The sequence below is a fragment of the Terrapene carolina genome, unplaced genomic scaffold (genome assembly GCF_002925995.2).
Source record: "Terrapene carolina triunguis isolate 2854851 unplaced genomic scaffold, T_m_triunguis-2.0 Scaffold58, whole genome shotgun sequence".
Classification (NCBI taxonomy): domain Eukaryota; kingdom Metazoa; phylum Chordata; order Testudines; family Emydidae; genus Terrapene; species Terrapene triunguis.
The window spans coordinates 113,023,893-113,035,627 of NW_020664409.1; the positions used below are offsets into that span (position 1 = coordinate 113,023,893).

Below are 11,735 nucleotides of genomic sequence, written 5' to 3' on the forward strand. Positions count from 1 at the left end.
ATTGAAGGTGTGGAGTTTCTGTCCCTCTGAGGAAGTGTGCAGTTAGGGAAGAGCACAGGTAAGTGGATTGAATGGTCCAAGTGAAATTCCAAGACAACCTTGGGAGTGAATTTGGGGTGTAAACATAAAACCTTATCTTTATGGAATGCAGTGTAAGGAGGAGCCACCATCATCACTCCAAGTTCGCCAACCCTTCTGGCTGAGGTGACAATGGTCTCAAGTTGCAGTGGGGGAGGTTTAGGTTGGATATTAGAAAAAACTATTTCACTAGGAGGGTGGTGAAGCACTGGAATGGGTTACCTAGGGAGGTGGTGGAATCTCCATCCTGAGAGGTTTTTAAGGGTCAGGCTTGACAAAGCCCTGGCTGGGATGATTTAGTTGGGGATTGGTCCTGCTTTGAGCAGGGGGTGGGACTGGATACCTCCTGAGGTCCCTTCCAACCCTGATAGTCTATGCTTCTATGAATGCAACTTTCATGGAGCGAAGAGACATGAAGCAGGAAGCTAGAGGGTCAAAGCGTGACCTGGTAAATGCTGAGAGAACAAGGTTCAAGTCCCACTCAAGGGTAGGCTTGTGAATAGTCAGAAAGGTTCCAAATAGGCCTTTCCACAATCTGGTGGTCAATGGGTGAGCAAAGACCAAGTAACCCTGAAAAGGAGGACAGTATGCACTAATCACTGCCAGGTGGACTCACAAGAAGCTGATGGATAGGCCTGACATCTTTAGAGAAAAGGTATAGTCTAAAATGAGAGATATCGGAGGTGCCCAAGAAGAAAAATCTCTCCATTTAGCCAGGAGAAATCATCTAGTGGAATCCTTCCTACCATTAGAAAGTACGTCTCGTATTGCTGCAGAACATGCATCTTTCAAGAACGACATCCACCCAAAAACCAAGCCCCGAGATGAAGAAAATACAGATTGGGGTGCTTGATCTTGCCATTCTGCTGAGTCAGGGGTCTGGGGAATGTTGGGAGGATGATTGGCATTCAGAATGACATGTGCAGAAAATTCAGAAACCAAAACCGTCTGGACCAGCAGAGAGTGATCAGGATAACCTGTGCCGTGTCCTACTGGATTTTGGAGGGTGAGAATGGTTTTGCAGCGTTTACACTGACCCCCAGGGAAGAATCATTGAATCACAGGATTGAAAGGGACCTCGGGAGGTCGTCTAGCCCAGTCCCTTGCACTCATGGCAGGACTAAGTATTATCTAGACCATCCCTGACAGGGGTTTGTCCAACCTGCTCTTAAAAATCTCCAAGGATGGAGATTCCACAACCTCCCTGGGCAATTTATTCCAGTGCTTATCCACCTTGACAGTTGGGAAGTTTTTCCTAATGTTCAACCTAAACCTCTCTTGCTGCAATTTAAGCCCATTGCTTCTTGTCCTAACCTCAGAAGTTAACAAGAACAATTTGTCCCCTCTCAGTCTTCTCTTTTCCAGCCTAAATGAACCCAATTTTTTCAATTTTTCCTCATAGGTCATGTCTTCTAGACCTTTAATCATTTTTGTTGCTCTTCTCTGGACTCTCTCCAATTTGTCCACATATTTCCTGAGATGTGGCACCCAGAACTGGACACGATACTCTAGTTGAGGCCTAATCAGCACAGAGTAGAGGGGAATGGAAGAATTACTTCTCGTGTCTTGCTTACAACACTCCTGCTGATACATCCCAGGATGATGTTCATTTTTTTTGCTACAGTGTTACATTGTTGACTCATATTTAGCTTGTGATTCACTGTGACCCCTCAGATCACTTTCTTCAGTACTCCTTCCTAGGCAGTCATTTCCCATTTTGTATGCATGCTACTGATTGTTCCTTCCTAAGTGGAGTACTTCGCATTGGTCCTTATTGAATTTCATCCTATTTACGTCAGACCATTTCTCCAGTTTGTCCAGATTGTTTTTAATTTTAATCTTATCCTCCAAAGCACTTGCAACCCCTCCCAGCTTGGTATCGTCCGCAAACTTTATAAGTGTACTCTCTGTGCCATTAGCTAAATCATCAAGGAAAATTTTTGAACAGAACTGGACCCAGAACTCATCCCTATGGGACCCTACTTGATATGCCCTTCCAGCTTGATTGTGAACCACTGATAACTACTCTCTGGGAACAGTTTTCCAACCAGTTATGCACTCATCTTATAGTAGCTCCATCTAGATTGTATTTCCCTAGTTTGTTTATGAGAAGGTCATACAAGACAGTATCAAAAGCCTCACTAAAGTCAAGATACACCACATCTACCGCTTTCCCCCATCCACAAGGCTTGTTACCCTGTCCAAGAAAGCTATTAGTTGAAGAGGAAGTGTAGCATCATTAGAGTTGATGCATGGGCCTTCTGGTATGACTTACCAATAAGGAGCCAGTTGTCGAGGTAAAGACTTTGGGGGTGGTCACTATGCCAAAAGGGAGCACTCTGTAATGAGAATGGTCAGGGCCCATCATGAATCTGAGGAAGCACCTTCTTTTGGGGTATAAAAAGGTCGTCAAGTAAGAGCTGCTTCCTTGGTATCTAGGGGGGACATGTTCTATCACTCCTTCCTCCAATAGGTAGTCCACCTCTTGCTTGAGAATAGTCTTGTGAGAGTAGTCCCTAAAGAGGGAGGAGATAGGAATGCAAACTCAATCACATAGCCAGCACAGATGACGTTCAGCACCCATTGGTCTGTTACTACATTCTAGGGGTTGAGAGAGTGCCAGACAACCTACAAAAGGCATGTGAAGGTCGGACAATGTTTGGCCTAGTGGTTCACAGCTCCCATGGTCCCTTCAAAAATTGTGCCTCACTGGGGGGTTGAGATTGGGAGGCCAAGCCTGTTGCAAAAGGTGCAGGGAAGTGAGTCCTTTGAACATTCTGCTTCATAGGGCATCTGATGAAAAAACTGTTGAGCCACACGTCTAGGTCTAGATGATTGTTGATGGAACTTTCTCTTGGGAGCAGGTGTATATGTCCCCAGAGAGTGGAGGATAGCCCTAGAGTCCTTCAAACTATTAAGGAATTCATCCATCTTCTGACTGAGTAATTGTGATTCATCGAAGGGGAGTTCCTCCACAGTATTCTGGACCTCTCAAGGGAACCTTGTCACATGGAGCCATGACTCTGCACATGACAACGGTAGTAGCCATGGCTCTAGAGGATATGTCAGTGGCATCGACTCTGTATTGGAGGGCAGTCTTGGCTATTAGTTTGACTTTGTCTATCAATGCCTGGAAACAAACTCTGTCCGTAGTGGAAGACTGTCGGTGAACTCCGCGAACTTATAGTAGTTCAGGAAGTCGCACTTGACCATTAATGGCTGGCAGTTGGCTATCCTGAACTGGAGATTAGATGACAAGAAGACCTTTCTCCCCAATAAGTCTGGGCACGTACTCTCTTTGTCTGCAGGAGCAGACTGTGGGTGTTGCTCTCTAGCCCTTTCAGAAGCTGCCTAAACCAGAGTTGGGAGGAGGGTGAGAAAACAAAATTTCAGCCCCTTTGGCTGGCGCACATTTTTCCACCCAATTGGGGATGGAAGCACAGGTGGCAGGAATGTGCCAAACAGCCTTCATTGGCTCCATTATAGCTTAGTTTATGGGGAGCACTATTTTGTTGGATCCAGATGGGTGGAGGATGTCAAGGAGTTTGTGCTGGGATTCCTGAAACTCTTCATGAGGAATCTGTAGTTCTCCAGCAACCCTACAATGAAGATCCTGGAACTGCCTGAATTCATTGCGGGGAGGGAGGGAGACATGGGGGTTACCAATTCGTCCAGAGACAAAGATAGCAGTCTTGCTGGTTCTGGCAGAACTGCTGGATCCAGTGCGTATTGCTCTTCCTCCTCTGAAGGATCTGGGGGGGAACAGAGTGTCTCCATCACGAGGAGGCAAGGAGTGACTCTCTAGCAGACTTGAGAGATTCTGCAGAGCGGTACTGGCCCCAGGGCCCCCAGTATGGCCAGTAGGAAGGGTTAAAAGGGGGACATGGAAGCCCCAATGGCATGAAGTGCCAGTGGCTCCAAGCTAAATGCAGAAGTTGGTCCCAAGCAGGTGTAAGTCTTTTGAGTGGTGAAGGATATGTAGGGTAAGGAAACGAAGGCTCCTCGGGTGGTTTGGAGTCTCCCGATGAGGAAAAAGCTGATTCCTGTTCCAGAGGTGTACCACCTTCCCACTGAAGGGAAGTTGTATCTTGAAGAAGGAACAGGCAATAAACTTCTCTGAGCTGTTGATTTCCAGGTGGTGTTATAACATCTCTGGAAAGGAACAGACCCAATGGAGGAGGTGCCAGATCCAGGAGTGCGAAGATGTCCCGTGGAGTGGCCTGGGACTCAGTTCTCCCCAGTGTAAGAGTGGTTGTCTTTGTCTGGACCATCAGAGCTGGAGAGGGTGCTGTCGAAGACTGTGCCTCAAGTAGGAGGTGAACTGTCTTTGGCAGAGCCAACAGATCCTGAGGTCTGGGAGGTGCTGAGAACAATACGGACTGATCGTTTTCCAGTACTTATGGAGCTTGATGTTTATGGACTTTCTTGTTAAGCCTCTGGGACTTAGGATGTACTACAGTAGAACCTCAGAGTTATAAACTGACCCTTCAACCACACATTCCATTTGGAACCATAAGTACACAATCAGGCAGCAGCAGAGACAAAAAAAAAAAGTGCAAATACAGTACAGTACTATGTTAAATGTAAACTACCAAAAAAAGATTTGACAAGGTAAGGAAACTGTTTCTGTGCTTGCTTCATTTAAATAAAGATGGTTAAAAGCTGGATTTTTCTTCTGCATAGTAAAGTTTCAAAGCTGTATTAAGTCAATGTTCAGTTGCAAACTTTTGAAAGAACCACCATGACGTTTTGTTCAGAGTCATGAACAACCTCCATTCCCAAGGTGCTCGTAACTCTGAGGTTCTACTGTAAGTTCTCTTGGACTGAGGCACTGAGCTTTTCAGAGCCAAATCCGATGCCTTTGAAGTGGATTTTGAGGAAGACAGTCTCAGGCATATGAGAATGCTTCCTGGGTTCCCGAGAAGATCCTGCCAGGGGGTCAATGGGGGTAGCATCTCTGGCATCAGTGTCAGACTTAGCAGCAGGAGGCCCATGCCTTGCTTAGTCAGACTGATGTACAGGGGGTTCCCCAGTCTGGGTCCAATTGAGGGCTCACAGTCTTTTCCATGGAGGTGTTTTCAAAAGTGGAGTTCCTGCCCTTCCCAGGTACGGCTGGGGAACGAGTGGCAGATACTGCACCTCAATGCAATGTGAGCTTCCCCAAAGCAATATAGGCATTGTGGTTGCCACTGACAAAGAAGGATTGCAGGCAGGAAAAACAGTTTGAAGCCTTGAGTCCTGGGCTCAGTCCAGTACCCACATGGGGCATTAGGGGCAAGGGAAGTGTTCCCCCAAAGATTAATCTAGCACTACAAAACTATGAAAACACTAAAATTATTAACTGTACAAGGCGCTAAAAACTATTTAACAAAGCTAAATAATATCTTAAGGGATGAAGCCAAAGCTACGGACACAGAGAGGTTCCGACCTGGCTCATGCAGCGGTGAGAAGGAACTGGAGAGGCGGTTGATCTGCCCCACCTTTTATCCACGGTCAGAAACATGAGGTGAGCTAGGGCGCATGTGCAGACCAGTGGACAATACTTGCAAATTCTCCAGCTCCAGGCACATGGTACGTATGCATAACCCACAGTGGAACATGTTAGGGACCATCACTTGAAGAAGAATCCACATTTCCTCGTTTGACCAAAAAGTTGGTCAGATCATGGCCCCCAAGGACACTCACTCTGAATTCCTTCTCTAGGATTTTCTTCCTAAGGTCATTTTCTTTCTGGAATGAGGCTGGATTTTCTGCACCAGGTCCTTGCCGTTGCTGCTATGAAAGAACAGAATACTGGAAGCATTAAAAACATTAGCAATTTAAAGCTCCATACTATTCCAATCATCAGGCTGTCCCCCATGGGGAGGGTGGGGGGGGGGGGAGTTAAGTCAGAAAAATTCCATGAACTAGAAACATTTGGCTAGACACAACTGAACTCAACAAAGCTTTCTACTGCACAAATCACGGAAGTTCCCAGAAGAGAACACTGAGGGAGTCCTCAAGACTCATCACACCCAAGCACAGCAGTGACTGGCACTCCACACCAATGTTATAGTGATAAAATTGAGATTAAGTAAAAGACAAGTAACTTCAACTTTATTTTGTGTAAGCCTCTCTACCCATCTTGCCTGAGGACCATGACACAAGAAGAGAAGACACGTATCTAAGCCTGGCTCCAAGCTCTTGAGGCATAGATAATTTGTTTATTTTCTCTATAAAAGGTCCCTATACAATTGTACCACTGTTAACAAGTGAATAAAATTAATCTAGCTATCACTGTATGTTAATAATTAGTATTATTTTGTAGCAAATCAGGATGGGGGCCCTGTTATACTGACTGCTATATTAATACACAGTAAGAGACGACCCCTGATCTGAAGAGTTTACAGATTAAGACTAGAGAAAAGAAATGAGTAACCAAACAGGAAAACATGGGGAAGGAATGAAGGAAGGAAGAGGGTTACAGGGATAGGACATATAGACTTGTGCACAGTCTGATGGCTTCAAATAGTTAGTTGCACAATATATATCAGCAATAATCAATCCTAGTATCTGAGGCAGAATTTTCATCCATCCATCCACTGCAATAGCTATTTAAGTTTCTCTTGACCTATCACAAATGACGTACAATGCCTAACTTCTGTTCATCTTTAGACTATAGCTAGGTCTACACTACAGCGGGGGGGTCGACCTAAGATACGCAACTTCAGCTACGTGAATAGCGTAGCTGAAGTGGCGTATTTTAGGTCGACTTACCTGGCTGTGAGGACGGCGGCAAGTCGACCGCTGCCGCGCCGCCGACTCCGCTACCGCCTCTTGCCACGGTGGATTTCCGGAGTCGATGGTAGAGCCATCAGGGATCGATTTTATTGCGTCTTCACTAGACGCGGTAAGTCGATCCCCGATAGACCGATTGCTACCCGCCGGATCGGCAGGTAGTGAAGACGTGCCCTATGGAATAGCCTTCCAAGAGAAGAGGAAGCTCTATTGCTTAGGCTGTTTCAAACCATACAGGGCAAAACACTGGAGGAACATATTGTAGAGTACAGTTCAGCACTGTCTCCTGGGTGATGGACTAGATCTAAGAGCATTTTCCTCTCTAACCTGGCAGTCTGAGAGCTAAGGATCCCCTACATCTCCTCGTATTGTGCTGCTCCCAAGGTTTGAGTCAGATTTTCTTCATATGTGATCTCTGGATTATCCATCCTCCTTTTCTCCCCACTGGAACAACTAACCATGAAAAGCCTTTCTCCAGGTTTGAAATACAGCCCATCGGAGTCTAAGTGGCAGGGGTGAAGTTAGCTGGAGGATAACAGCTGTTTTAACCACTAACAAACATAATTTTCTACTGCCTGGAGGCTGTTTCCAGACCCAAACATATCTGCCACCCAGTGTCTTGTGCTAGGAGGTGGAAAAGAATTACCAACCTCTTGTTGGAGTTGAGCATAAAGCGTGTCCTTCTCCATCTCCATTTGCACCCGCTGATTTTCCAGCTCTTCCAGTGATTTTTCTATGGGCTGGATTTCATCTCTTAAATCCAGGTCACTGCAAGATCCAGGTCATTTAAAAGTTAGGCTATAAAAAAAAGTGAGCCACTACAAAAAAAAGACACTGCATACACCGATATTCTACTTGAATTAAGTGGATATTTTTGCTGTAAAAGAATTACACAGATATTCTGCTTTAATTGCTTGATTACTAACAGCAATTCATTGTGAACAAATCTGACAATCCTGTGCCACTCGTTTTGTTTGCAAAGCTTTTCCAGATGGGTGAGTTCTATGGCTCATTGGTTTGCATACCACACTATAATCTAGGGCCCTCATACTATAGGGCAGACGTGGGCAAAGTACAGCCCGTGGGCCACATCCGGCCCATGGGACCATCCTGCCCAGCCCCTGAGCTCCCGGCTGGGGAGCCTAGTCCCCGGCCCCTCCCCCGCTGTCCCCCCTTCCCTGCAGCCACGCCGCCGCATGGGCCGCATTCTGGCCCGCCACTCCTGCTGGGAAATGTGGGGAGCGCAGCTGGCTCTGGCCGTGTGTCGCAGCTGCAAGCTCCTGCTGCTGGTAAGGGGGTGAGCGGAGGAGGGGGGATTGTGTAAGGGAGCAGGGACCCTGGGGGGCAGTCAGGGAGGAGGGGGCGGTTGTATGGGGCGGAGGTTCTGGGGGGCGGTCAGGGGATAGGGAACAGGGAGGGTTGGGAGTCCCAGGGGGCCTGTCAGGGGGTGGGGATGTGGATAGGGGTCAGGAGGGCAGTCAGGGGACAAGGAGCGGGGGGGGGGCTGGATAAGGGGGTGGGATCCCAGGGGGCAGTTAGGGGCAGGGGGTCCTGGGAGGGGATGGTCAGGGGATGAGGAGCAGAGGGCAGTTGGATAGGGGGCGGGGGTCCCAGGAGGGGGCAGTCAGGGGACAAGGAGCAGGGGGGGTTGGATGGGTTGGGGATTCTGAGGGGGGCAGTAAGGGGGCAGGAAGTGGGAGGAGTCAGATGGGGGCAGGGGCCAGGCTATTTGGGGAGGCACAGTCTTCCCTACCCAGCCCCCCATACAGTTGCGCAACCCCGATGTGGCCCTCAGGCCAAAAAATTTGCCCACCCGCTATAGGGCCTGATCCAGAGACCATTGAAGTCATGGGGAAGACTCTTATTAACTTCAATAGCTTTTGGATCAGGTCCACAGCCATCAAAGCTGGGGACATTACATGTAAAAACATATGTTTCCTTGTTGGAAATAAAAAACCCAGGCAAATATTTTCCAAGATTACCATGTAGCATACAAAAACAAGCCAGTCACACAGATAGGAAGATTAATGACAAAGCAAAAGGACACTGTCCACCAGTGTTCGCTCTAATTTTTTATGTCCATGTGTGGCATGAATTTTGTTGTGTTCACCAATATGGAGGTAATGTGTGACACATTGAGTGCAGGGGACTGGACTAGATGACCTCTCAAGGTCCCTTCCAGTTCTATGATTCTACATTGGTGCACATAACAAAATTCATGGGGTGGGGCCGAGGGGTTCGGAGTGTGGGAGGGGGCTCAGAGCTGGGGCAGAGGGTTGAAGTGTGGGCGGATGAAGACTCTGGCTACGGGTGCGGGGTCTGGGGTGGGGCTAGGGATGAGGGGTTCAGGGAGTGAGAGGAGGCTCACGGCTGGGGCAGAGGATTGGGTGCAGGCGGTGAGGGCTCCAGCTAGGGGTGAAGGCTCTGGGGTGGGGCCAGGAATGAGGGGTTCGGGGTGTGAGAGGGGTGCCTCTCCCCGCCGCGCCAGGTCCGTGCTAGGGGAGAGGCATCTCTCCACAACGCAGCCCTAAGCCCCTGTGTGGGACTTAATAGGCAGCTGCGTGGCCACGCAGCTTAGAGGGAACTTAGTCACACATCAATTCTGCTTCCCAGACAGTACCCAAGTGCATGCTCCCTGAATCCACTCTAGCCTTTTAAAGGTTAGAGTGTGAACAGCAAGACAACAATGATTTACATCAGCCACCATGAACAAAGACAAAAAGACTGCATCTTGGAAGGGGTGAGGGGGTTTACAATCCAGATCTGTGACTTGCGCTGAAATCAGAGGAAGCTGAGAGTGCTAACACCTCACAGAACTAAGCTCTTGAATTTTAAGACAAGAGATAGAGAACCTGTGTGTTATGGGCCTGTAAAACGATCTACAGAAAGCACAAGTCAAGATACTAGAAAGCCCAGCACACAGACATTCTGAGGACAGATAACCATTTAGCACTTTTATAGCAATTTATATCCTAAGAGCACTGTACTAGTGTGAGCTACAGGTGGTACAGTCCATTGTAATTCAACTGAAAGGTTAGGGACATTTCATCACGATTGGAAATGTTGATGAACTTAGTTCACTGCTGTGGCCAGTAATCCATACAGCCAACCGCCAGCGTAGCCCCGGCCAAACCAGAACACTTAATTGATCCTTTCTTGAACTCTGTACACTTGAGGACTGGTTTACATGGCGAGCCCTACAAGTAGTAGTATGAGTAGGGCCCGACCAAATTCATGGTCCATTTTGGTCAATTTCAGTCATAACATTTTAAAAATCATAAATTTCATGATTTCAGCTATTTAAATCTGAAATTTCTTAGTGCTATAATTGTTGGGGTCCTGACCCAAAAAGGAGTGTGTGGGGGGATCGCAATGTTATTATAGGGGGGTTGCAGTACTGCTACCCTTACTTCTGTGCTGCTGCTGACGGCTGCGGTGCCTTCAGAGCTGGGCGGCCAGAGAGCAGTGTCTGCTGGCCGGGAGCCCAGCTCTGAAGCACAGAAGTAAGGATGGCATGGTATGGTGTTGCCACCCTTACTTCTGCACTGCTGCCTGCAGAGGTGGGCACCTGGCCAACGCTGCCACTCTCCAGCCTCCCAGCTCTGAAGTCAGTACAGAATCAAGGGTGGCAATATCGCAACTCCCCTAAAATAAACTTGTGATGCCCCCTGCAACTCCCTTTTGGGTCAGGACCCTCAATTTGAGAAATGCTGGTCTCCCCTGTGAAATCTGCATAGTATAGGGTAAAAGCACACACGGTCCGTGACGTGTTTTTCATGGTTGTGAATTTGGTAGGGCCCTAAGGGCAGGTCTACACTATCGCTGCCGGTCGATCTAAGCTACGCAATTTGAGTTACGTTAGTAGCATAACTTAAGTAGACATAGCTTAGATCTACTTACCGTGGGGTCCACATTACGCTATATCGATGGGAGACGCTCTCCTGCAGACATTGTTTCCACCTCTCCTTGAGATGGAGTACAGAAATCGATGGGAGAGCGCTTTCCCATCGATTGACCGTGTCTTCACTAGACCCGCTAAATCAATGCCGCTGCATCGATTGCAGCAGCGCCGATTTAGCTCCATAGTGAAGACAAGCCCCAAGTATGAGGAGCCACACTGACATTCACTGTACTGTAGCAGTGTCCACACAGGATGTTAGCGCACAGCAAGCTGGTGAGCTGCAGAGTCAGACCCTGGCTTGCTGCACAGTAACTTGCGAGCCCTGAGGCTCAGTGGGATCACCTCTACATTCTACCTCTACTTGTAATCTGTCCCATTTTATGAAAGTTAAGAGCATCTCTTGTACCCCTGGCAAGTTGCTGAAGAGGTTCTCAGCTTAACAGAGCTTGAGTGATCAACCACTACCTCATGCAAGACATGCTACTGGAGCAGAGTTGAAGTTACCTCATTATTTCTGTAACATTGAAGCTGTCAGTCTTAGTACAAACAAATGCTAAACTCCCATATTGGCCATCCATGAGCAGCTGCCTCCGCAGGTTTGCACTCAGCATCTCTTTGGCAGTCTTGTCATCCACTGCTCTGGTGATGTTGGCTACTACCCATACGGCATTGCAGTTCTTTAAATACTAAAAGATGGAAAGAAAAGTCAGTTTATAGGAAAACTGTAGTGATTAGTTCTAAAACTTGAGAGTTTCAACCAATTCTTATGAAATAATACATTCAGAAACACTGTTCCAGAATCTCCAAACCTGCATGGGTGTCTAAGTGGAAGAGTGACACTTAGGGCAGGTCTACACTATGGGGTTAAGTTGACCTAAGTTACACAACTCCAGCTACGTGAACAACCTTCGGTCCGATGTACCTTAGGTCAACTTATTGCAGTGTCTACACCGCACTAGGTTGACGGGAGAAACTCTCC

At 47.6% G+C, this 11,735-nt stretch overlaps 1 protein-coding gene across 4 annotated transcripts in view; it reads right to left on the bottom strand.

The window, feature by feature from the left end:
• Positions 1 to 11,735, bottom strand: part of LOC112113248 — a 68,096-nt gene that overhangs the window by 34,810 nt on the left and 21,551 nt on the right. For 3 of the 4 annotated variants that reach the window (XM_029913850.1, XM_029913855.1, XM_026647218.1), the window contains 3 exons: positions 11,261 to 11,442; positions 7,506 to 7,623; positions 5,764 to 5,853 (listed from right to left, as the gene is read on the bottom strand). In XM_029913850.1, the coding sequence (XP_029769710.1) occupies positions 5,764 to 5,853; positions 7,506 to 7,623; positions 11,261 to 11,442 (390 nt within the window). The remainder of the gene's footprint in view (positions 1 to 5,763; positions 5,854 to 7,505; positions 7,624 to 11,260; positions 11,443 to 11,735) is intronic. The other variant, XM_029913852.1, reaches the window with a different exon arrangement.